Source organism: Alligator mississippiensis, chromosome 6 (genome assembly GCF_030867095.1).
Source record: "Alligator mississippiensis isolate rAllMis1 chromosome 6, rAllMis1, whole genome shotgun sequence".
NCBI lineage: Eukaryota > Metazoa > Chordata > Crocodylia > Alligatoridae > Alligator > Alligator mississippiensis.
Window position 1 is genome coordinate 81,501,645 of NC_081829.1, and position 27,398 is coordinate 81,529,042.

The 27,398-nt window shown below is 41.5% G+C and overlaps 1 protein-coding gene across 6 annotated transcripts in view; it reads left to right on the top strand.

Annotated features, from left to right (window-relative positions):
* Nucleotides 1-27,398, top strand: part of ADAM12 (ADAM metallopeptidase domain 12) — a 332,512-nt gene that overhangs the window by 277,035 nt on the left and 28,079 nt on the right. For all 6 annotated transcript variants that reach the window (XR_009463109.1, XR_009463107.1, XR_009463110.1 and 3 more), the window contains 6 exons: nt 4,516-4,693; nt 10,259-10,348; nt 11,690-11,885; nt 23,469-23,577; nt 23,674-23,872; nt 26,819-26,896. Coding sequence is in view for 2 of the 6 variants with exons in the window: in XM_019482854.2 (XP_019338399.1) it covers nt 4,516-4,693; nt 10,259-10,348; nt 11,690-11,885; nt 23,469-23,577; nt 23,674-23,872; nt 26,819-26,896 (850 nt within the window). In the remaining 4 variants the exon portion in view is untranslated. The remainder of the gene's footprint in view (nt 1-4,515; nt 4,694-10,258; nt 10,349-11,689; nt 11,886-23,468; nt 23,578-23,673; nt 23,873-26,818; nt 26,897-27,398) is intronic.

Consider the following 27,398-nt stretch of genomic DNA (forward strand, 5'->3'; position numbering starts at 1 on the left):
GCAGATCCCATTAATTCACTTTTCAGCACTTCTGAAAATCCAGCCTTATATATTTGTTTCAAATTAGATGTTCAAAAAATAGCAGGCCTCTTAAAAATAAAATTGCCATTACCCTCCGTGTTCTTATTTAAACTAAAAGCTTTCTAGGGCAGGAACTGTCTCTCATGTATTTCTGCCATAATATTCCCCAACCATGTTTTAGGAACGCTGTCACTGAAACTGAAGGGATACATTAGCCTCCCCAATTCATGCAAAGGTCTGCAGCTCCTGGAGTGTGCAGCGCTGGTAGCATTAATGAAGAATTCCATTTTTCATAATGGGGACTTGCTTGTTCCCACAATAAATGATTGTTCTCACTTCACTTATTTACCAAATAGAACAGTTTGATATGGGCCAGGCTTAAGAGAGCATGTGTAGAAAAACAGTTGACATTTACATATCTTAAATATATGAAATATGAATGAATGGAAAACGTGCTGATGGGAACAAAATCAGATTTTGTTTCTTATGGAATCACTTCACTAGGGATTCTGTTGTTACAGTGAATGTCTCATTTACAGATGTGAAAAATGACATTGTGCTTCTTATGAAGACTTCTGTATTCTTTGCATGAGGTTCTGCACCCAGTCTAGTTTGCATATTGAAGAGACATCAGTGATGTTATGGAATACTGTCAGTTCAAAAACAGTAGAAAGGCAGTGTTGGCCAAATTCTACCCTGAAGCAAACCCACTAATATCAGTTATGTTGTATCCAGGTTGATTTTGGTGCTATGTGTTTGTGTCTTCAGAAGGTTTGTTTAAATGTAAATTGTCCATTGTGGGTTAAATTTCCTGGCTTAAATGACAAAGAAAGACTTTGCACCATTCATGTCCCCCTTACAGTCTTACCATAGGGCTTAGGTTGGACTTACATTGTGCTCAGTGGGTGCATCTTCATGTGCACAGTTACTGTGCAGTAACTTAGGTTACCGAGTAGTAACCAAAATTGCTGCACAGTAGGGATGCATGTGTACACATGCATGCCTATACTGTGCAGTATCTATGGCAACTTACACCAATTTGGGCATAAATTTACTACCTGCATGATGCAGGTAGCAAATTTAGGCCCAAGTAGTTACTGTGCAGTAAGGCATGTGTATGGCACTTTAGTCCTAAGTCAATCCACACACACAGTGTTACTGCGCTGTAGCACCTGCATGTGTAAACACCAGCGTAAAACCACTTACTGCGGAGTAACGGCACATGTAGACATGCCCAGTGTGACTGCATGCAGTCTTTGTACAGAACAAATAATTATGATCTTTATGAAATAAATGGTTACGGTAACCTAATGGTGACCCAGGTAATAGGATCAATGACGTATTTCAGTACCTGGATCGGTATCCTAATCCATCCAAGCCAGTAGCAGTGACCCTGCAGTTACCCTCGGAAGGTTCTTCAAGGATTTTCTGTGCTGATGGTCTGAAGTTAATTCCTACAAGACAGTGGTCTGTGACATGATAAAAAATACTGTTACACTGGAACTCCTTCTCATGCCTCCATTTAGGTTTGGAGCTGCTTGTCAGGGAAGTTTGCCCTGTTTGTTCTCTGGATAGTTTCAGTCCATGTGACAATTACTCCATTCCCTTTTACAAACTCCAGATTCACTTAAATAACATGCCTGAGCCAAATGGTATATTCTAGTTATGATTTCTCTTCCCCTCTACCAAATAATTAGTGATTCTGCTAAAAGAGATAATAATAAAAGCCAAAATGAAGCATGAGAACAAAATTAGCAAATGATATGACTGGTTTATTGGGAAATATCATCAAAGAAAGATGAATGGGTATAGATAAAAGTATCAGTGGTATAGGAAACCAGTCTTGCTTCCATTGAGAAATACCTGTAGCTTCAATGAGTGTTAGATCCTCCTCCTGTGGCTATTTTCCATCTTGAAGCTTTCATTGTCTGCAGTTGTTGTGCTGTTCTCATTGTTTGTTTATTTTTGGATTATTTAGTTGAAGGGAAAAAAAAATCAGAAATTTTGTAATGTCTGTGGTAAATAACATGTGCTGTACTGATGTCACTTGAGGAAATCAGTGTCAAGAACAGGAAAGGCCAGGAGATGAATGGGGTTTTTACTTCAAAATAGGAAACAGCTTGAAGTTCCTTTGGGGGAATAAATAAATTTCATTCATTAACAATGACATTATTTTGCCACCAGCATAGAATAAGGGTTCTGTTTTCCCACTGATGGACATGTCTCATTCATGCCAACAGTTCTGCCCATTCACGGAGGCAAGTGTATAGCCTTAAATAGTCAAGTTTTGAATAGCATTCTCCTCTGACAGACTATGAGTAGCTGAAAGAGTAATAGGAAAGAAAATGTATTATCTGTATTCCAGTCTTAAATTCATATTAAATATGTGTCCTTACATCTCTCTAGCCTCACTTTAGTGTATTTCAAAGTAAATCAGTACAAGTCAAGGGCAAGATCTTGCATAGATGAAGCAGAATTCAGTTATTCACAGTTTGATGCAAAGATCATGGCTACTTAAGTACTTTTGACTATTTTGTGTAGTATTTGTGAATCACACACATGCATGAGGCTGTATGTCTGCTTGCTCATTCATATGTATACGTGCAGGATGTTGAGCACACTGTCTCCTGTGTAAGATCACCTCTGTGAAAGGTTACTTAGGAAGGTTGCCCAGATTCACTTAATTTCCTTCCCCGTATAACACCACATCCCTCTTCATTTTCCTTTGGATCCTAAGGCTTCCCACTCTTCCTTCATGCTCTTCAAACAGTTGACAGTTTCTCTTAGGCCCTGTCATTCCATCTAAATATTGACATTTCCCAGAAACCAGCTTCTTAAGTGAAATAGCCCATTAACTTAACTTGCTAGAGTCATACATCGGTGAACCACAGTTGTTTAGTATAACAAGTCAAGCTCCCTGAATGCCCAGTGAAGATTATTTTCTTCTTCAGAATCATGTCTGTGTCCTGTAGTACAGAGTTAACTATTTTACTTCAGAAGAATATGTGAAAAAGTATTTTTAAATAAGGGCGAAATTAAATCTCTGTGTAAGGTACCCTCAACCTCACTATAAGATCCTAATTAACCTTTACAAATCAACAGAGGAACTTGAACCCCCAGTACATTTATAACTGTTGAACACTGTTTTTTTAATAGAAAGGATCCTTTCTTTGTTGCCTGTGGGCATCATCAAGCAGACTCTGAGAAGAGTGCTTTTCACTCTGCATTATTAGAAATAACAATTGATTCATTAAACTCTGTAATTCAGCAGTGCAGAACTTCCATTTATTATCTCATTTGCCTGCAAAGATTATGCCCTGTTCTTAATAATATGTGATTGATAGAAAGCATTTAGGGAACAAAGCCCAGTCATTATCAGGCTGGCTCCCTGGGCTGCCATAATGCTGAATTGCTGCCTGACTGAGGAGCTGTGGTGAATAGGGTCCAAGGTCTTAAGGGAAATAAGGCAGCTTGAGTATTATTTGCCAGCTGGTTGTGATCCAGATCTAATGTAATCATGTGAATGTCCCAGAGGAGAGAGGGCTCCTTGGCATTCTTTACCGTATGATAGCAGGAGTTCACTATCAGCCAAATCCAAGTGCCAATGAAGTCAACAGGCCCTCAGGGCCTGGTGCCCTATTTTTTTAATCAAGTGGCAAAAGTCTATTGACAGCAGTGGGAGCTGAACTGAAGTGTCTAAAGTAGAAACACAAATGACTCCTGGGCACATTGATACTGCTGCTGATTTGTGTGCTAACACTGTTTGGGCATTTTAAAAAGGAAATCAGAATACTCATACCCATAAGCAGATTTTAGGTGGGCCTGATTCTGTTCTCAGATATATCAGGGTAAGTCCAAAGAGTGGATGGTTTCTGTAACTACATTAAACTCGCCCTGCTGTGAAATGAAAATCCAGTTTGCCTTGATTCTGTGGTCCCTAGGCCTTCCCTTTAAGGGCTGGCAGGGATGGGCTCTAAAGAAAATAACTTGGAGTGCTTCTCATGCATTTTTCGCTAAGAAAACCCTGTATTAAAGAGACTTCTACAGTTTCTCTCCCCCCAAAAAATGTTGTGGGCTTTAATGTATAAATTGGGAGCTAGTTGGGGGGCCACATTTTCAGTGGCCTCAAATAAACTTCTGAAGTCTTTTTGAGGTCCTGCCAGTGCAAGAAGCTCTGCACAAGCAGGTACCAGCACTTGGACAGGATCAGACACAAATATTGTTTGCATCCATAAATTAAGGGGACAAGCAAGGAAAGTTGGTTATTTGTACTAAGAAAGTTTTAAATATATATATTATGAATCCAGTCTCAAGATGTTCTGGCAATTTCTATAGCTGAGTCCTATGTGAAAATGTAAAAATGGAAACTCTGGTGCTTGTTTGAGCATAATTGTACAGATAGGTAACTTGGATTATAGAAGAGACCTTTTTGTTCTGATAATGCTACTGTCTCTCTCTCATTCTCTTCCTTTTTAAAAATCTTTTCTCTCCCAGTTATCCATTTCCCACAGTGTTTAGCAGCTGCAGCAAAAAGGACCTGGAAAACAGCTTGGAAAAAGGAGTGGGGATGTGTCTCTTTAACCTGCCTGAAGTTAAGGAATCATTTGGTGGACAAAAGTGCGGGAATGGCTACGTGGAAGATGGAGAGGAATGTGACTGTGGGGAACCTGATGTAAGACTGCCTCACCTAATATCACTGCTCGTCTCCTTGCTGCAGACATTTGGTGGAGAAGGCAGGAGGGCTTGGAAATTAGTTAAAGACGTGAAGGTTAATGTATATAAAACTTGCCCTTCATCCTTTAATTTTAAACTTTAAACGTATTCCAGGCTGTGCTTATCTTACAGCCCCTGTGAACAGCAGCATGCTGAACAGGTGTAAGTGTGTTATGCATGCTATTAGACACACTACCTGTACCTTTTCAGATTAGATCCAAAAAACTTCAGCCAAATTCATAATGGAATTTGCAGCATGGGATTCCCTCTGAGTACTAGTTAATGACTTGAAACCAGACAAAAATAGTTAATATTACCCAGATTTCTCAGGATTCTTTGTATAACATAGACTTGTCTCTTAATATTTCGAGTGACTTCCTTGCATAACCTAAATTTATACCAGAAAGTATGCCTCTCAGCAAAACTGCTTCAGTTTTCATACTGAACATATTTCCCATTTTGGTTACCCTACTAATAATTAGAAATAACCTACCATATTTTCAAAAACCATGAGCTCTACCATTTCAAAGATCATTCACTTTAATTCTGCATATATTTCAAAGAACAGCTAGAATCAAGGGAGGAGACAGAGAACCAAGAGTAAAATAATGTCACATCACACATCCTTAATTCCTTTGGTTCAGTATTCATTGGTCATGTTGAACTTCTCCCAGATTATCAGAATTAAAAGTATCAGCAGACAAGGTATTTGTCTCCTCTGATAAATATGGCACCACAGAAAAAATAAATGGGGCAGTTAAAACAGCAAAAGATTGCTGTAGCCTTTCCACGTAGTATATTGACTTTATACAAACCATAAGCACTTCCTGACAGCTCACTCATTCTTCAGGGTAACAGGGTTGGAGAAGTAGGCTTATCTTCTTATTTAAAGTCAATAGAGTGCAAGTAGCTTGCAAATATCTTTCTAACCCTGTTATCTTTCTCATTTTCACTTTTGAATGTTAGTGACACCTTTTAATGTCAAAGCCACTTAGCGTCAGTAAGCAGTGACTTGATCTGCCTCTTCTTTGTATGTTTTTTCAAGTATCTTATAAAATCGTGACCCAGGCACAATTAATTTTACCTGGAATCTTCTACTGCAATCTGAGAGACACCAGCAAATCTGTTAGATTAGTAAATGTTTCGTTAGGAAACTCATTTAGACCAGTATCAGTAGGTCAATACCAGTTCAGTGCTTTAAAGCCCTAGGCATCATTCACCCTTATATATGCTGCTAGAGTTTGCTGGGCATGGTAGGTTTTTATTCATTATCAAAGTTAAATATCGCTACAAATATATATGCCTATACTAAGCATTTTGCCCAATAACTTAAATAATTTTATTTTGACTTTATTTGCTTTCCTTTGTCCAGAATTAGAGCTTCATTTAGGATCATAGAAAAGTAGGGCTGGAAGAGACTTCGCATGGTCATCTAGTTCAGCACTCTGTTGACTTTAAACAAGAAACATCCCTGACTAAAATATCCCAGCCAAGTCTAGACTGCTCTTGAAAATTTCCAGGGATGAGGATTCCACAATTCCTCTAGATAGCCAGTTCCAAATCCTGACCACCCTCATGGTTAGCAAGTTCTTCCTACTCTCCAACCTAAGTCTCCTCTACTGTAGCCTGATGCTGTTGCTCCTAGTCCTGTCCCCTATGACCACAGAGAAATGTCTCTCTCCACTGAGGTATTTGAAAACATAACACATCAGTCGTCTTGTCTCCAAACTTAAAAAAATCGTAGTTTTATTCAGCCTGTCATCATAAATCGTGCCTTCCAGGCCTCTAATCATTTGCATTGTTTTCTGCTGAACTCTTTCCAATCTGTCCGTATCTTTCTTGAAGTGTGGGGCACAAAACAGGACACAGTGCTCCAGATGAGGCTTCTTCAGTGCTGAAGCGTGGAAGAAACTTTCCCATCTGCAAGAAACACTCCTGTTAATACAACCCAGTTGTTGTATCTTATTGGCCTTTTTCTTTTTTGTAATGAGCACACCGTTGGCTCATATTCAGTACATGGTCCACTGTAACCCCCAGATCCGTGCCTACAGTACCACAGTCTAGCCAGTCATTCTACAGTCTATTTGTGCCTGCAGTAATTCGACTCCAAGTACAGGACTTCAAACTTGTGCTTGTTAAAATCGTTTTGATTGATCTCAGACCATTTCTCCACTTAATTTAGGTTATTCTAAATCCTAACCCTACCCTCCAGAGTGTTTGCAACTCCAACCAGATTGGTGTCATACCATACCATATTTGCTAAGCATGCGCTCAATCCCATGGTTCAAATAATTAATGAAGCTGTTAAATAATAGTGGACCTAAGACATACCCCTGGGAAACACCACTTGATACCTCCTCCCTAGAGGAGAAGGAGAACTAGAGGATGCAAGATTGAACCATTTATGACTACTCTTTGAGCATGATGATCCAACCAGTCATGTACTGGCCTTACAGTATTTTCATTTAGTCTGTATTTTCTTAGCTCATTAATGAGCCTGTCATGGGGACAGTGTCAAAAGCCACACTAAACTCAAGGTATATCACATCCACTGTTCTTCCGCCACCCACAGAGCCTGTTACCTTACCATAGAAGAAAATCAAGTTGGTTAGGCATCTCTTGCTCTTAGTGAATCCATGCTGCTTATTCCTGATTTATGTCCTGGGTATAAGAAATATGCACACTACTTGTTTAACAAAGAGCAGATTGGATTTATGGCTCTGTGGGACCCTTAACTAAAACCATAAGATCATTAATCTTTAGCATCCTCAAGAAGCATTGCTCAGCCTATTAACAGTAGTAGTCCCACCCTTGCAGCCTTCCTGCTATAATGACAAAAAGCCAAATCTAGCTCAAGGCTGATGCCAATGGTAAGCCTGCAACATCAACCATTGTAGCCTGTATTAAGATTCCTAGAAAACCTGAGCTATTGAGCTGGCTGCAGAGGTACTATATGTAACACCCGCTTCTTCCTTCTCCTTTAAAAGGAAAACATGTTTGAAGGAGATCATAGAAAATATGTGAGGTACACAAAGATCACTAGAAAAATCAAGAGGTTTGTTGAAGACCATATGCCCTTCAGACAGTGCAGGAAATGGACACACATTGTTTTGTGATAACAAAACATTATGCATCTCAGAAACAACTACCGGTTGCATGATGCTGGACTTGTTGAAGTATGTCTGGCTGAGATGCTATCATAAAAAGACACTAAGAAACAAGAATGCCCGTTTTCCTATCTTCTCCAACAAGCAGTGTATCAAAGTAGCAGCTGGTGTTTGTCACCTCCCATCTGTCCCCCAGCCCCAAACTGTCTTGCTAGCAATTTTGTGTTTTGTTTTTTTTAAACACAGCCGTGATAATTTTCTAGCCCAGGCACAAAACTCAGTTGGCTGCTTTTCTTTATGATAAAAAATGGTTGAGCAAATCGTTAAAATTTTGCAAGGCTGCAGTAACTTTGTTCTTGAGCTTTATCCTATCCTTGAATTTTCCATAGTGTTTTCTTTTGATTTCCATGGGACTTTCTTCATGTGACTGGAGGGCAAGATATATCTAGGTTGTGTCCGTTTCCAAGCTGCTTTAGAAGGCTAACATTCACATCTCCCTACTGTATTCTGATTTTCCAAGGTTGCTCATGGGGTGAATGTATAAATGTCAGGCTTTTGTATATGCTTTTTTGTTACTTTTTTTAACAACAGCAGCTGCACAAAAATATTGACTTGAATGGCATGTTGCCTTGAGCACTACTAGAAATAGTCACAGTGACCTCCTCCTGCCTGTTTCTGTGTGGAATTTTACATATACCAGCACAGAATATCTAAGAACACAGAGAAATGCTAACATTTTCTTTTTCATATTTGTGAGTATGGTGATATAACCAGGTAGCCTTATCTTCTGGTTGAAAGGCTCTTTAAAAGCCAGCAGAGTAGCAGTATTCTGTGAACATCATTCTAACCTAGTTATTTTTCCAGTATTCACTTCAGTGTTAGTGATTCCTTGTTAAGTCAGATTGACTCAACACCGTTGAAAAGCAGTTTTATCTGCTGCTGTTTTTTGTTAGTTCTTAGAGCACTGTGATTCATGTGAAATTGATTTAACTTGCAATTCATGAGTATAATCTCAGAAAGGCAAATCTATTACTTTTGAAAGTTCTTACTGGCTCAGTCTACTGAGAATAAAGTTTTGAAAAACTACTTATAAGAGAAAGTGCACAATCTGATCCACCAGTGTGAACGGGAAATGTATGAGTTAGTCATTATGCAGTTCATGTTTTTCAGAATACCCTGGTATAAGACCCCACTGCACTTGCACAGTCGTATAAAGTGGCATCATTATCTCATTTATAATGCCCACCAGTCCTTTGTGATATAGAGTTCTGGTGAACAACGTTTTTTTTTAAAAGATGAATGTTAATGGTATCATTTACAGAAGTTCCTAGGTCAAAGTCTCACCCAGGGTAACATTTTGCTGGACTTAGTGCACCTAACTGATTTGCATCAGCGAGGCTTTGGACTTCAGTCATTCTATAAACTGTTATAATATCTTTTTTAGTATCCTTGATAGAATAACTAACAATTAGGATAGGTAAGACGTAATTTTTTCTTATAAGGTAGAGCCCAGCAACCTTCTTCAAGCCATGGGCCCAGAACAACCTAGCTCTAGTCCAGTCTGGGCTAGCTGGCATCCAGCACTCCTGCCACAGCATAACAGCTGGGAGCAGCGCCCATGCTGCAACTGCTTCTCCCACTTCTCTCCCCAGCTGCACTCCCTGGCTGCAGAGCAAGTGCAGCTCTAGCTGTGACGGGGATGGTGAGGGGACAGAGATAAGTGGCAGCAGTGCAGGCACTGCATCCAGTTTCCTGGCCCCAGTGAAGCTCCTCACTGCTTAGCCCCAGTGCAGATATGGGCGCAGGCAAAGCCCTGAGACTCTGCAGGCTGAATCTAGTGGCTTCATGGGCCTTATGCTGCCAACCCCTATTGTAATGTATTTGGTTGTATCAGGTATCTTTAGGATCAAGTAGTGTTATCAGTAGTAAAATGCAATTGTATTGACTTAATTAGCATCCTCTACCTGTAATTAGGGAAGGAATTTGGTACTAAGAATTCCTCAGTGTTATACTGCCATTTCCTTTGACTCCAGTGCCGAGAAGTCAGCCCAGCACTGCAGAAACTGCAGAATAGGATAGGTATTCATAAAGCTTAGCAAAGTTCCACATTTTGTAATGTACCGGTTTGTTACCATTACAATTCTTCCTTTTAAAACACTAGTATTTCTCTGTACACCTATGTTGCTTTTACTACAGTTATTTAGAGTCATATATGCTTAGGACAGAAGAGGACCATTATGATTATTTAGTCTACTAGCCTCCTACATAACACAAGTCACAGGATATCATCCAGGACTTCCTGCCTCAAGCCTATAATTTCTGGCTGAGCTAAAACATGCCTTTGAGAGACATCCACTATTGACAGAAAGCAATAGGGTTAATTCAGTTTTTCTCATTTTCATTTGCTTCTGGCCCAGGAATGTACAAATCGTTGCTGTAATGCTACTACCTGCACTTTGAAACCAGATGCGGTGTGTGCACATGGACTTTGCTGTGAAGACTGCAAGGTGAATTGATAGAAAGGTTTCTTTATTGTGTTGATTGGGCAGAATGTCCTAATCTTCTTAATTTGCTGATCGGTTAGCATCTTTAAGCATTAGGGCACTTCTTTTTTATGTACGCAATTAAAAAAAACCCCTTTCAAACAGAGGCATTGAAGACAGAGAGCTAAATCAGGTCTCCTTAATTGTGCCTGCAGTATGTGTGGCTGTTTCAACTTGTGTGAGGAAAACACTTGCATTTGTTCCTATACACAGATTTTTGCAAAAACACATGGCTACCATGCTAGGACAGGCAATTAATGTATCTTTTCTCTCTCCCATCTGAGAGGTTCTTGAAGAAGTGAAATACGAAGATAAAAAATCATATTAGTCCTATTAAAACTAAAATGTTTAATGGCGAGTCATAAACAGCAGTAGAGCTACATAGAATCATAGGAAGTTAGAGTTGGGAGGGACCTCAGGGGGTCCTCCAGTCCAACCCCCTGCTCAGAGCAGGACCATCCCCAACTAGACAATCCCAGCCAAAGGTCTGTCTAGCTGGGTTTTGAAAACCTCCAAGGATGGAGCTTCCACCACCTCTCTGGGTAACCTGTTCCAGTGTTTTACTACCCTCCTAGTGATAAAATTCTTCCAAATATCTAACCTAAATTTCCCTTGCTTCAACTTGAGAAAGTTGCTCCTTGTTCTGTCATCTGCCACTACTGAGAACAGTCCAGCTCCATCCTCTTTCAAACTGCCCTTCAGGGAGTTGAAGGCTGCTATTAAATCCTGAAGACTGTTGTTAGGGGAAGCCAGCTGGTGTCCTGCCACATGCATTAATATTTGCACGTCACAAAGCAGCCTTTGAGTATGTGCTAATAAAGCCTCTCAGCAGGCTGTGGCAAGCGTGTGGCTGAAAGATGAAGAGGAACAAGCCACATGCACTTTGAAAGCTTGCTTCCAAATTTTACTCATTTGCACCATTTACCAGGACCAGTCTTGGAGGACAGTCTACTTCTTGCCTGTGTTGGTGTAATGAAAACATAAGTAGGAAGTACCAGTACATACTCAGAATAGAAAGTTTCCCCAGGTTTAATAATTAAACCACTACAGAATTAACTACTTCTAAGCTCAGATTTGAGCAATGTGGGCCAGTCACTAGCATCTGGAAGAGGAGTTATGTCCTCTTTCCAAATGTCCGAGAACCTTCATGCAGTACACCAAGTAAACTGCATCATTGTCTGTATGATGTCTTAATGGTCAGCTGGTGTGGAACCAAAGAAATAAAATGTTATCATGTCATATCAAATACATCATTGTATACATTTTATGAATTTAAATTACAGCAACTTTTTTTTCTTTCTTCAGTTGAAACCAGCAGGGATTTCTTGCAGAGACTCAAGTAATTCCTGTGATCTTCCAGAGTTCTGCACTGGAGCAAATCCTCACTGTCCAGCTAACGTCTATTTACATGATGGACACCCATGCTACAGAGTAGATGGGTATTGTTACAATGGTATATGTCAGACCCATGAACAACAGTGTATCACCCTCTGGGGGCAAGGTAAGCTCTGCAAACAGGTTCCATAACCGAGAAGCCTGCTTACTATGGAGACTTTGTAAAATAAAATCGCAAGTCTCGTGACCTTTCAAGGATTTATGATAGAATAGTATATAACAGGTGTGTCAAACCACAGCTCTCCTCGCAGGCAGCGGCTGTAGGTGCAGAGGTGAAGAAGGGTCCAGGAGCAGAGGTCTGGCAGAGAGGGGGTCTGGCACCTATTGAGGGTTGTGTGGCAGGCCTCACCCCTTCCCACCCTTGAACTTCCAGCAGCTCAACAATTGCACATTGGGCCAGAGAGAGGCTCTGTTTTTACATGTTTTTTTTGCCTTTACTTGTTTCAACACTGGTTCAATATGTTCCCATCTTTCTCATGTTAAAACACTCCTGACATTGACTGATGTTATCATCAGTTATGTTTTGCTTGTTGTAAAAAGAGTGTGTCTGTCTCTTTATGGCTTCTCAATACTGCTGCTGTTTGTGGTTGACTCTGTCCCTCCGCTCACTTGCTACTTTCCAGTTGCCTTTGCAAGCTGCTTGACTGCTTTCACATTCAGGAAAGCTTGCCATTTTCCCAGGCAGTTCCCACTATTCACTCTCCACTCTGGGCTGGGGCCCAGGGGCATTAGCAATGGGAAGCTGCTTTCTGGCCGTGACTCTGGCCAACCTCCATCTTTATCAGGTTTCTTTTTCCTGGTTTTCAGCCCCTGTGTCTTCTTCCTTTCCTCCACCTGTCTCCCTGGCTCTTTTTCTTGCTCCATCTCCACTCCTGGTGCCTATGGGGTTTCTTCCTCCTTCTTCTCCCCCACCTACGTGTCTGAGCTTTTTGCAGTTCCCACCTCTTCTGTTTCATCTCCTATTTCCTCTTGAGCTCCCTCAGTTACAGAAATTTCATTCCCCCCATCTCTATATCTCTCTTCTACCATTTCTATCTTGGTCTCATGCTTCTCTTCTCCCTCACTGTCCCCTTCTGATTCTGGCTGTTCCTTAGAGGGTCTAACCTTGTTTGCAAAGGCCTTTGGATACCTGCGGTACAGATGCCGGGGGACCACATCCCAAAACTCCTAGTCCCAAATCCCAGAGCTCCAGTTGGGGAAAACACTGCAAAAGAACTCAAGAGAAGGGGAGCCAGATCTATCCTGGTTCCTGGGCCTGCAGATAGGCTTAGCTACCCAACTGGGCTACGACACAAGAACTGCTACATCCACAACAGGGACTGGGCTCCAAATCCTGACCCACGCTTTACAAGACTCTAAACCTGGTGACTTGCTCCAGGGCTTAATACCCACCACAGTATTATTCCACCCCAAACCCAGGAAAGCAAAGTGAGGACAAAGAAAGTCACTGCACTTCTCTATTCCCAGGTTTCCCCATCTGTAAAACGGGAATGATAGTGACCTCATTTGTAAAGCACTTTGAGACCTACTGGAGGCAAATGCAGATTTCTCATTTTACCAAAGAAACCTGTGGATTTTGCAGTTTTGTGACAAGCCCTCCGCAGGCTGGCAGAGTTTCAGCCTGCAAGGGGATGGGAGGGAGTGGGAGGAGGGCAGTCAGGCAGGGGGTGCCTGGAGAGCAGCTCCTGCAGGTAAGTTGGCGGGGGGGTGGGAGGGTTGAGACCCTGATAGGGAGGGAATTGAGCAGGGCTGGGGCTGCTGCCCAGCTGGGCAGTGCCTGGGGCTTGGGGCTCAGGGCCACAGTGCACAGCTGCAGGGCAGTTCATCCAGGGGGCAGGGCAAGCTCCCTGTCACTGTGTACACTCCTGGGGGGGGGTGACCTATGACCCCCAGATCTGTGTGTGGTGCAGGGGCTGTGCACTGCCCACTTTAAGCTTGTGCTCCCCACCATGCTGCCCTGCCCCGGGGCCTCCGCAGCCCAGCATGTGTGACCCGGTGCTGCAGGGAACAGCGGAGCCGCACAGGAAGCTGCTTGCTGTTGCCAACTCCACACTGCCTGTGTCACCTGTATGCAACCCCATGGTGCCACCCCCACTGCAGGCACACAGATAGGGTACGCCTTGCCAGGGCAGCATGGAGTTCGCAGCGGCAGGCAGCTTCCTGCATGGCTCTGCTGGTCTTTGCAGCACCGGGTCACACAAGCCAAGTTGAGGCCCTGGGGGAGGGCAGCAAGGTGGGAGCCTGCAGCCAGCAGTGCACAACCCCTGCCCATGCACAGATGTGGGGGGCACGGATCCCCCTGCACTCTGGGAGTGCACACTGCGGCAGAGAGCAGCCCCCTCCACCCAAGCCCGCAGCAGGCAAACAGCGGCACGGGGGGAGGCAGGCTCCGCTGTCTTGCAGCAACCAGCCAAGTCCCTGGCCCCGTAGCCCTGGCAGTTGGGAGTCCCCTCTGGAAGGGCTGGGGGAGCAGGAGCTGTGGGTGGGGGGTGAGGGGCACCAGCAGGGGTGGGGGAGTTGTGGGGGGAGTGAAGGGCAAGAGCAGGGCTGGGGGGCTGCTGGGGGGAGTAAGGGCTGGAGCAGGGGCTGTGGGAAGGGAGTGAGGGGCACCAGCAGGGCTGGGAGGAGGGCTTTGGACAAGGAGAGAGGGGCACTAGCAGGGTTAGGGGGCTGTGGTGGGCAGCATTCATTTTAATAATGGATTTGGGGGGGTTTATCAGAGAATTTGCACATTTTTATCAGCGAAAACCAGGATCCCTGGTTATGACATCCTCTGTTAGTGATACTGGGACTTTTAATCCCATGGATACAGGGAAGCCTTTTCTTATACAATGACAAAAACTCTTTGTAAAACAGTTTCCTGTGCCATGGGAAGTTACTGAGTTGAACTGTCAATAATTCCTGTCACAGATAAATCAGCTAAAGGTCATCTGGCTGAATGGCCAGGCCTGTATTGCCAGCTTCATTTCCTGAGTAGGAGCTTCCTCTGGAAACCCAACTGCTCCAGGCTAGTTCTCTCCCTGTCACCAGTAAGGTGCTGCCCAGTATGTGCTCTAATACAAAGTTCATCTGCCATGAGCTACCACTTAGGTTATTTGAAAAGTGTTCAGTGGTCTTTGGTGTGAGTACAGGGTCCAAAATGGACACGAAAAGTTTAGCCAGAATAACTTCATTTGTCTTCAGACTAGTCCCAATAACAAGCCCCCTCCCTCCCCCCATGTTTGCATGATAAAAATGACTATGAGTCCTGCAGCAGCCAGAAATGGACACATGAGAAAGCACTGATGTAAAGTTTTTATGATGCTGGTAACACTCATCTAGGCCTTCTGTATTTGTGCAGTTGTATTGGTAACTGCTGCTGCTGCTGCTACATTAAGGGTACTAATTCTACTGCAATCGTGTTAAAGGGATACAGAACAGTTCTTGATCTTATTTTCAGACAATCCTAAAGACACTTTGATAGACATGTAACCAACCCCTAATTCTGAACTCGCTGACACAAGTGTAAATCAGAAGTACCTTAATTAAAATCCACAGAGCCAGACATGTGATCTATAGCAGGAATCCTGTCTTCAGTGAAAAGCTGCACCTCATTTCTATGGTGTGCAAAGGTCTTCCTAATTGGAGTCTTAAGGGTGGCATTAAACCAAGACCTCTTGCAAAATAGCTATTGTGCATTTCACTACACCTTCAAACAAGACCAGAAAGGTAGTTGCAGGTGGAGTTAAAGAGAACACTGTGAAGATAGTTTTTAAACATTATAGTGTATTCTCATTTTTAAAGCCCAGGCAAAAATCCATTCTGCTGCAAAAATCCAAAGATTTGCCCCCTGTTTCGGTCTGGTATATGTGCCATTTTTTTAATTCTAAAAGGAGGAAATGCTCTGTTTGAAACTTTTGTTTTTAACATGTCCTGTTCAAAAAAGTCATCTTGCTGTTGATCTGACCTATTGATCGTTAATATGACTGAAGGATATATCAATAGTAACGCAGTTATATATGCCTGCTGTTTTATTGGCATTTTCAGAAGACAGCTAGATATGCAGATACAATTGAAAAGACACAAATTATTGATTTCCTAGGAGTGGGGTTAATGTTTACTTTTAGACTGCTGGCATTTTCTACAGTGACAAGCAAATGAATCTTGGAAGATAGGGAAGGGGAAAGCAGGTGAGTGCATGCATGTATGCCTCTGTGTATAGTCAAGTCGAGATAGAATCATAAAAAATTAGGGTTAGAAAGGACCTCAGGAAGTTATGTAGTTCAACCCCCTGCTCAAAGCAGGACCATCCCCAACTAGATCATCCCAGCCAAGGCTTTGTCTAGCCGGGTCTGAAAAATCTCCAAGGATGGAGATTCCACCACATCTCTGGGTAACTTGTTCCAATGCTTTACTACCCTCCTGATGAGAGAGCCAGTCATCTCATCATAGAAGGCAGGCAGGTTGGTCAGGCATGATTTGACCTTGGTGAATCTGTGCTGACTGTTCCTAAGCACCTTTGGCATTTGTAAACATGCTCCGGGAGGTGAGGGGGAAGGGGCACTTCAGAGTGGCTCTGAGAGCTGCTCTAATTAAAGTGCCCAGAGCATCACGTATATCAGTGTCCCCATGCTGAAAAATGGCAACAGTGGTACTTCAACTACAGCTCATTGAACCAGCTTTAGTTAAAGCACTCTCGCTGCAATATTTCAGTGCGGGGACCCTGATACACATGACACTGAAGTCTGCTGGAGCACAGTAATTACCATCAGAGCAGGCTCAATTAATCGAGTCTTCTCTGACACATTGTAATTACAACCTGTTGGAGCTGCCTCTGCACATGTATAGGCACCCCTCCTTCTACTCCAAGTGCTTAGAAATGGATTCCCTGGGGACCTGCTCCATGATCTTTCCAGGGACTGAGGCTGACTGGTCTGTAGTTCCCTGGATCCTTCTCCCTCCCTTCTGTAAAAATGGGCACTATATTTGCCCTTTTCGAGTAATCCATGATCTCTCCCAATCACTGCGAGTTTTCAAAGATAATGGCCAGTGGTTCTGTAATCATATTGGCCAACTCCTTTAGCACCCTTGGGTGCATTTTGTATGGCCTCATGGACTTGTACACATCCAACTTTTCTAAATAGTCCCTGGGCTTTATTTTTTGCTACTGTTGACTGCTCACCTCCTCCCCAATCTGTGCTGCCTGGTACAGTAGCCTGGTACCTGATCTTACCTGTGAAGACTGAGGTGAAAAAGGCATTGAATACTTCAGCCTTTTCTGCATCATCTGTCACAAGGCTGCCTCCCCCATTCAGTAAGGGACACACTTTTCCTGATCCTCCTCTTGTTGCTAACATACTTGTAGAAACCCTCTATGTCCCTTGGTAGCTGCAACTGCAGTTGTGCATGCCCAAGCAATACTCTTATACTTTTCCCTAGTCATTTGTACAAGTTTCCACTTCATGTAAGCTTCCTTTTGTGTTTTAGCTCACTGAAGAGTTCCCTGCTAAGCCGAGCTGGTCTTCTCAGGTATCTGACTTTATATTTGGTCAGAGTCTGTCTGTGTTACACTACTGCAGTTTCAAGGATGAGGGAGTATTTTCTGAGCTAATTCAACATTGATATGAAATAAAAGTGCTGGTCAAAGATTTATTCTTCATGAGGACTTCCTGACAGTTGGTTATTTGGGGACAAACTGAAGTACTCATCTCCTTCTAAAGCTTTTCCAGGCTCAAATGAGGGTTTAGGAAAGGCCTTCATCATAGAAGAGTGGAGTTTGCTCTTACATGGGTGATTGGGTAGAAGATTGCAATGTCTGTTTACCATAAGTAGCTCCTTCTCAACACTGGAACTTTTAGGAATTAAAAAATAGAAACAAATTCAGTAGTAAATCACAATAAGCAAGGATCTGATAACACAGGCTGCCCCCATCTAAACTGGCTGACCAAACTATTAGTCAGCCAGTTTACATGGGATCATAGTTAAACAGAGTTTTTAAAAGATTTAGCCTCTAACCGTGATTCTCAAATCGGATGCCACAAAATCCTTCTAAAAGTGTCATGGGGTGCTGCACCGTTAGGTATGCAAGCATCTATGTATGAATCATAAGATAAACCCAGCTATTTCAAGTAGGAATCCACGTCATAGAAACATTCTGACTTGCTGTAGCCTCTCTCAGTTCTTTGGCAGAGAATTGCTCTATTAATTTTCCATAGTAAAGCATGAGTGAAAGTTCAGAGCTGGCATTTCCTGAGGGGGGGGGGGGGGGGGGGGGGGGGGCCTTGATACTAATGATTGCCCCTGCTCTAACTATACAATGGCAAATGCAAATGACCTTTCTATGCACAAGATCACAATAAACCTGACTATTATAGTTTTAGGTAGCATTAAGCCTGATCTTCCAGGATCCCAGCAGAACCAGCAGAGAGAGGGATCCCAGGGAGAACCAGAAAATTAATCTGTGCAAAACAGAGCAACATTCCTTTATCCTTTACAGACTGTCAACAGGAACCTCTCTGACAGGAGACAGTCTCTGAATTAGGGCTAGGGTTAGTAACCAGTGGTACAGGCACCAGACCAGCTTCTGCCACTAGGGTATTCTGTACAGTAAAGAAGGTTAGAAAGTTTGCTTTGCACTGCCAAAGCAGTAAAGAGTGAATTTAAAAGGATGGAGAATCAAGACTTTAAAATGCAAAACATATGCCCACCAGGACTGTCTCCTTGCCCTTAGAACAGACTCCTGTATAAGTGGTGATTAGTGTAGTGTCTGAGTATCAGGTGTCCCCTTCATGAGAAGTATTTTTCCCATTTTAGTGACCAGGAGCTAAGACACAAAGAGCACACCTACATGAGCAATTAATGCACACAAATAAACTTAAGAGCTTATTGCTCCAGAGGTTTTTGCTTCTGGGCATGCTGTTTGAACATGTGCCTGGGAACAAAAACTCCAGTGCATACTGCTTTGGAGTTTATTCACACAGAGCACGTGGAACCTGGTCGGAGCAGCCCGGGCTGGCAGGCTGATCACCCCAGGTCCTTTGCCAGCCCAGGCTGCTCCAGTCGGGCTCCACATGCTGCAGGGTAGCTGGTTGGGGTACAAGGGTGCTTCAGCCCAGGGGCTGCCTGCTAGCTAGAGCTGCACTGAAGCACCCTATGCCCCCAGCCAGCAGGGGCAGCATCTACACGTGCGCTGCTGCACATGAAAATACTCTTTGTATTTGACTTGTAATAAAATACAAGTACTACCCTGCTGCAGAGTATGTTCGCTTTGTGTGCCCTAATATGGGCATACGTGTAGACATTGAGACATTTATTGCTCAGCTAATCAGTCAACTGTTCAGTAAACATCCTGCGTAGACATGCCCAAAGAGATTAAATGATTTGCCTGTGGTTTGACTTCCAATGTGCCAAAGATTTGACTTCCCAGAAAGTCTGTGACAACGTCGGGCACCAGACCCAAATATCTGTCTTCTCCTTCATGCCTCTTACATTTAAGCATATAGTTCCTGCCCTCTGCAAGTTCCTTCATAGCAAGTAATGAAATAGGCTGTCACCTACAAAAGCTTATGTCTTAAGGTGTCACTCTGCCCTGCCTTCTACTTGACTTCAGACTAACATGGTTAAATACTCCGCTGTAGTGTTTCTTTGTGTTTGTAACCTCCACATCTGTCAGAAATCTTTCTCTCCCCAGGTATTAATCTTTCTCCTCCTCCTGAATTACTACTAAGGTCTTTTCTGAAGCAGGTCATAGCAGCATCTGAAACCATATAGCCTCTATTTGTTCCTGTGTTATAACCAAAGAAATGAGTTTATCCGTTTACAGATCTGAAATAAATGTATCGAGGCTGACAACTTCAGTGGCATGTTTTAACGTGATGTGATTTCAAACAGCTGATTTAATTTCTTAAAAAAGGTTCAGAATGGAAAGGCTGACAGGACCTTAATTATAGGGTCACAACACCATAATTATCAATAGCAAAGTGAAATAAGCTCTGCTCATCCAGTTCAAGGAGCTTAATAGTCACTGGAAATCTTTCACAAATCATTTTGTCTCTGCCTCTTGAGGAAGCAAAATTGAGAAAGACAGTGCTTTCTGCTTCAGTCTGTTGCTGAAATTATGATAAATGGATTTCCTCAAGAAACACAACACAGCAATTCTCTTCCTTAAGCATCCTTTTAAATCTTTCTTTTAACTTGGTAGATCCATCTGTTCGTTTCCCATATCTGTTTATAGATTTTTCAGCTATAATACAATCCAAACCTTGTAAAAGACCAGTTGGTGGAAGCTGCAACCATCTGACTCCCAAGCCCCATAACTCACTGTGTTTTTGATGAGGCAGAAATTAGAGTGAAGCTTTGATTTCCAGACCACAGATGATCACTGGGAGTCGGGTGTTGTTCTATACAGTGTGGTCAGAGCCTAGCAGGGAAGTACTTTTTGTCATTTACTAGGTCTGTTCCCTTGTCAGGGAACATGAGTTGGAATTAAACATCCCTCTTGGACTAGAAGAGACCATTACAGATGTGCTCCCCTTTCTGCAAGCCCACTTTTCTCATCTGTAACATCTTGACTGTGTCCACCTTCAAAAAAGAAAGGTTGGCATCCTACTCTCAGGGGGAAATGGGAAAATCAAGTGGGACAAAAACATATACTCCTGGAGCACACTGGTTTTTCATCCAGCTCCTTATCTGAGTAGCATACATTGCATAAAGCTGATCTTGATACAGTCCAGGCAGATGATTGCAAGGGGTACTTTTGTTTTGCCAATGTTCATATAACATCCTGAGCTGCTGGAATGAAGCATTACCTTGATACAGCCTCAAGGGGAGCATTCAGTTACTGTATTAATGTAACATATTATTTGAATGATTCTCCCTGGAAGATTTCTCAGCAGAGAAAAAAAGAGACTAGGAGTAATTGCACGAGATCTATTGTGTTCTGTATTCCTCAGGTCAGGTAGAAAGCTGGGGCTAAATAAATAGGACTTTGTAGATCTAGGAGGAAAAGCAGCTGGGTTTACCTGGTCTCTGAGCTTATCACTTGTTATTTCCTATACAACCTCTTTACTCAAAGAAAGTCTTAGCTTGTGCACATTTTAAGACTTTTCTGAGACTGAATAGCTACTGCTCTTGCACTGGAAGTCACAGACAAAACTTCACACAGAAAATAAAATCTCCATTTTTTCTTTCTTCTGAACAGCACCTTTTTCTAGATGTTTCAGTTGATTTATGATTATTGCTTGTGGTTTAATGAAAAAGTGAAAGGATCCTATGAGAGTGCTTTTTAATAGTCCCAGATCTGAGAAACATCCTCTACTCAGCAAGCCTGATAGTAATTGTTCAAAGAATTTCAGGCTCTTGTCCCTCCCTCCAGGGAGCCACCAGCTCATATTTTGTTCCCTCTCTGCCCTACTTTCTGGGTCTCAACATGTGAAAAGTAAGAAGGAAAAGGGGCAGCCATCTTTAAACAGCTCTCAAAGATGTAACGTGTTGTCCATAATATTGGTAGTTTACTGCTCAGTGAAGGATAATCTTAGTGAAGCTTCTGTGAAATGTAGATAAGTAATTGAGGCTTTAATCTTTCCTTTTTTTAGTGAAAACATCCACACAAACTGTAATGCTTTTTAATTTACACTTTATTCTTCAAGAATATGAACCTTCCTAAAGCCTTCTTTCTCTTGTTAAGGTTTTTAATGGAAGCATCATGATGATTTGAACAAATAATGTACTGTGTGCATGCAAACACACACGATTGGAAATAGCTCAAAACATTTGACAATTTTAATGCTCTGTGAGATATTCTGCTCCTGTTGTTAAGGATCAGAAGCATAATGTGCTAAACTAGTAGTATTCTCAGCCTGCAGGCTTTCAAATCATTTTATTTTGATGCTTTGTTTTGCTGATCTTGACATAAGTCCAACATTTGTCGTTTGCATCCTACGTGAGGGACTTTATTTTGAAAAATTACCCACCAGTGCAACTCAATCAGTGGTATCAATGGTAAGTGTGGTAATGTAGACAGCTCTTCAGGCATCTGTTTAAATTTTAACCATTGTGCCATCTAACCTTGCACAGAGCATGCCTATGTATAGTTGTACTTGAAACACACTGGCAGTGACTTGATTTTGGTGATCAGGTGTCTCCATTGGAGGAAACTATAAAGCAATAAAGAGCTTTTTAACTTCTCAGAGAAAGGCATAATAAAAACAGCTGGTTGGAAGTGAAAGCCAGGCCAATGCAAATGAGAGAAAAGATATGATGTTTTAACAATCAGAGTAATTAATAATTGAAACAAACCATCAACAGGTATGGTGTATTCGCCATCCCTTGAAGTTTTCAAAGGAAGATTCAGATGCTTTTCTGAAAGATACCTTTTCATCAGCAAGTTTTTGGGCCCAGTATAGGAGTAACTGGATGAAATTCTAAGGTCTGATAGACAGGAAGTCAGACAGGGTACTATAGATGCTTTGAGAGCCGTTCAGCAGTGCCACACAACATTAGCGCAGTTAGGTGTGCAAACTTGATACACAAGATAAACTTAGAGATTTCAAATAGGAATTCGTAGTGATAGAGACATCCTGACCTGTTGTGGTATTTCTAAGTTCTTTGCAACAGAAGAATTGCTAATTTTCTATAGTCAAAAATAAGTGAAAACTAAGAGCTGGCATTTTCCAAGAGATGCCTTGAGTCTAAAAAGGTTGAGAAACACTGAACTAGATGATCTTGTGGTTCTCTCTATGAATGAGGGACTTGTCTGGACAAGCAGTCCTATTATTGCTACCACCAGTGAAGATGCCATGTTGGGATTTTTCTCTATAAAAAGGTTTGCATACATCTTCCAGATCTAGGTCAGTGGTTCTCACCCTGCTTACATTCAAGGCACCTCTTGATAGACTCAAGGCACCCCTCAGAAAATGCCAGTTCTTGGTTTTCACTTGATTTGTGTGACTACAGAAAAATAATAGAGCAATTCTTCTGTTGCAAAAGCTCAGCCTGCAATAGCCGAGAATGTTTTAATACTATAGATTCCTATTTGAAATCTCTGAAATTTATCTTCTGAATCATATTTGTACATATTTGCTAACATTGCATGACACCCCACAGTACCCCTGAAATGATATCAAGGCACCGCAAGATGCCAGGGCACCCTGGTTAAGAATCACTAAGTGCTGCATACTGTCATAGACAGCCTCCTAGCTCAACCAGTTCACAACAGCATAAGTACCATCTTAATCCAGTTTTTCCTGTCATTTCAAATTTTCCAAAATTGCATTTGAAACTCCCTTCCTCTTTCTCCTACCTCTCTTCTTTACCTCTTCAGCTCCTTGGTTCTTGCTATCAGGTGAGCTATTCTGAAGGGAGAGGAGCTAATGGAAAGATTATTCATTACCTCTCTTAGCTAAACTAGGTTTGGCACTTGATGAAATTCTCATTTCCTAAGAGGATATATGAGAGGGACACCAGCTCAAAATCTCAAGAGAATTAAGCCTGTAATGTTTATCAATTAGCCTTACCAAGCGAGACCAGTAACTATGGAAAACCCATGCACTCAGGTTGCTCAATTAGCATGCTAAACAAACACAACTGTTGGAAAGTGTTTCATCAGTATGCAGGTCACATCTTACATATAACTAAAACATCAGTGGAGCTCAAAGAAAATTATTAAAGACACCTTGCATCAGATTACAGTACTGATCTGTTTGTGTTACAGGTGCTAAACCAGCCCCAGGCATCTGCTTTGAGAGAGTCAATTCAGCAGGTGATCCTTATGGCAACTGTGGCAAGGACTCCAAAAGTTCCTTTGCTAAATGTGAACCCAGGTAAGACCTCACTTTGCCCTCAGAAGAATGGCCGTTATCAGGTAAGCCAGTTTTTGGATCCTTTTAAAATTGTTTAAATCTTTTTTTCCCATCCAGAGATGCCAAATGTGGAAAAATCCAGTGTCAAGGAGGAGCAAATCGACCTGTAATCGGTACCAATGCTGTTTCCATAGAAACAAATATCCCACTGCAGGAAGGAGGCAAGATTCTGTGTCGTGGTACTCATGTGTACTTGGGGGATGATATGCCTGATCCTGGTCTCGTGCTGGCAGGCACCAAGTGTGAAGATGGAAAGGTAAGATTCAGAAATATTCCCAAGCAGCCAGATTCTCAGTGTACAAAAGCGGTGTTGCAAAGTTCTGTATTCTAAGCCGAGAGCTGATTTTGGTTTGTACAAAGAATTACATTTGTTTCTCATCATCTTTCATACTCATGCTGAGCCACATTTTACCCCCTCCTTCATTTGGCCTTTTTCTGAACATATAGTTTTGCAGATACAGTGTCAGTCACGTAGACATAAATGATCTCTGAGCGCACTCAAGTACTTATTATCCAAGTAAAACTGATACTTCCTGGAAAATAATTTTAGGAACAGACATAAAGGCCAGCTACTTAAAATCTGGTTTGTGAAATATTTGTGAAATCTAAAACCAGAGGTTAGGATTATAGTTTGGTTTGTATGTTGGTTTAATTTAGGGTTTGTTGTTTACACAAATTAATAGGCTTTGATACTTAAGCCAAAAAACTGACTTACCATGAGTTTCAGTTACTTCTTGAATGCCCATGAGATCATTCAGAGTAATTGTTTTGTGTTCATGAATATGGCATGCAAAACATGAAATGCTTGTGAAATTTAGGCAGTTCCACAAAACTCACTGAGTCCATAGCATTGCCTGTTGTTTTTTTTTCAAAATGATTTTTAGCCACATACAAGCTTCAGAATAAGTTAATGAGTTCAGCTGGTTGTCACACACACCTTAGTACCTCACTTGAAGAAAATGCTGTTCATGTAGTTGCACCTGACCCTGGAGCTGTTGCTAAGGTAGAAGGCGTCTTTAGCCTGGAAAAGCAGCTTTTCATTTCCAGCAAATATGTTAACTAATTTTTTTGCTGTCACCAAACCTGATTAAAACATATTCACATTTTGCCAGCTTTGATGATTGCCTTGCATTGGTTTAGGCCAGCTTTCCTATAGGCAACTTATTCAGGCTTTTAGCTGAAGGGAGAGGAGTAAAGAGTAAGAAGGAAAATGATTGTTGTGCCATTTGAAGGACTGAGAGGTTGAAGGAAGCCCAAGCTGCTGTGGGAGAAGGGGGTTTCCATGCTGTTGAAATGGTGTGGGCAGACAGAAAAAAGTGGAAGATCCAGAGCATTTGGGTAAATTAATCTGAATGTTTTGGAGTTCTGTTGACACATCTGTTAGGCATTTTTATATCAGGTTTAAAACATGTCTTGAAGAATTACAACTATGCTACAAGAAAACAACGCACATAACCTCTGTCATTCTGTTATAATCATTCTAATCTGCCTAATTAGTCAACTACGCAGGCTAATATTTAAGAAATAATATGTTTTACTTTTAGTATATTAGTGCATTTATATTTTGGATTCTGAATATGAAGATAAATATTCTTAATTTTTTTTTTTAAGATGAAGGCACCCCTTTTGAAATGCAACCATTTTAATGTGATCAGAATTGTGTGCCAGTGCACGCTCACTATCTGAATGGTGAATACTGCTGTAATCAGAGTATATTCTCTCCATGCATGTATGTTGATGCCAGTCCAATCTAATTTCCTTCCCATTTTTCCTTCCCCCAGGGGGTAACTGCCCTGATTAAGGACCCCTGTCATCTCCTGCATCACTTTAATCCCTACTTCATGCTAATTATTTTGACTGACTTTTAGTCCTACTAAACTGGAACTACAGGGGAGCAGAAGCTATATATACACTGAGTTTTCAAATGTTGACAGAACATACTAATCATTATTCCAGGCTTAGCATCTTTTTTTTCCCAATCTGAAAGGGATAAATTTTCATTATGATCATCTATATCAGTCCTTTCAATTTGGCTGGTACTTTTTATTAGCTGCTGTTAACCTTGCTTTATCCCAACTTTTAGCTATCTAAAACTCCATAATGATTACAAAACAAAGAATGTGTAAAAGCTTTTGTCCTAGGTTAATGCTGATTGGTAATTTCCTGTAAAATTATAATTTTACCTATATTGCATTTAAAAAAAATCAGCTTGGGAAATTTCGTTGTTGGAATTGTCCAAATATAGCAGATGAATCAACACTGGCTCATATTTTTCAATCCATCCACTCTTAAAACATTAACTTATAGACATCTTGGGCCGTAATCACTGCTAGTTCAAATCAACGTAGCTCCATTGCTGTAAGTAGAGGCATGTCAAATTACATTAGTTGCATGTCTACCACACACACTTTTCACCCAGAAATGAGCCTTCCAAAATTTGGACACATTTTAAGCAAGGAAGCTGATTTCCATGCCAGTGTAGATATGGGGATGCTGGGTGCTCCACTTCTGACAGTATACAGGAAGGATGGAGTCCCATCATCAGCATCACTCAGCCTGTGGCTACAGCTAACACAGCTCAAAGTTTAACCCTGTCACAGCTGCTGCTGAATTGGTTAAACCAGCCAACAGCTGCTGCCAATTCCTGCATGCTACCAGCATTCAGCCTGGGTGAGCCTATTTAGTGGTAGGTGAGATTCTGGGGGGAAAAAGGTTTTCCTTTAATCTGCTTTCCCAAAACAAGATGTGTTTCTTATTTGGGGGTGTGTGGTACATAAGTAATACAGCTTTAATTGATATTTATTTGGAGACTCACGGCCAAATCTTCAGTCAGTAGAAACAGGTGCATGGCCACTGCGGTGGAGCTTTGAAGTTTTACAGTGGCTCAGGTTCTGGTCCTAGATATAAAATGCATCTCAAATTCAAACTTGCAAGAACCTGAATGTTAGTCAAAAGTGACATCTGCTTTTAAGCTATTGTTGGATGGAATATGGGGCTACAGCTGAAGGCTTTATGAAAACATAGTAAGGTATATACCTCCTATTTGGTTTCCCTCATAGCAATGTAAATCAGTAAAATCAGGCTCTGCATAGACAAATTAAATACTGGAAAAATGCTCTCGTAAGGATGTAACACAGTATGTTGTTTGCACTGGAATTTTCTACCACAGTATTAAAGCTGTTCTTCATGTCTTGTTTTGCAGATCTGTTTAAATCGCCGATGCCAAAATACTAGTGTATTTGGAGTTCATGAATGTGCAACAAAATGTCATGGACGTGGAGTAAGCATTACAGAAATATCTTTTCCTGTTAGTCAAGAGCCAGTTAAGCAATAAATCATTCATTTGTAGTGCCATTTTGAATGATTCTTTGTGATCTATCAGTCAGTCTTTACAGCATTTCCTTTCACAGTTATCAATTTTCTGTGCCCTTTACACACTGCAAGAAATGAAAGGATTTTAACACAGAAAAAGCTGATCAAGTAATAATCTTTTTTTTTTTAAGTTTAACACTGTGATAAAAAGAAATGTTGTCATCTTTAGAATGGTTTCAAACCTAACACTCCTGTGTGAAGGATTTCCCATTAACATTTCAAACAGAACTGTTTCTTTGTGGTCCCAGCAGAATTGTAATACGCATCCTAACTGAGGTATTTAAAAAAAAAAAATTCCAAAAGATTAAAATAAAAGAAGACAAAACCACAATGACTGCTGCAAACAAAAATTACATGTGAGAAAATTGAATTTTAACAAACGATGATATCTTTTTCCATTCACAAAGTTT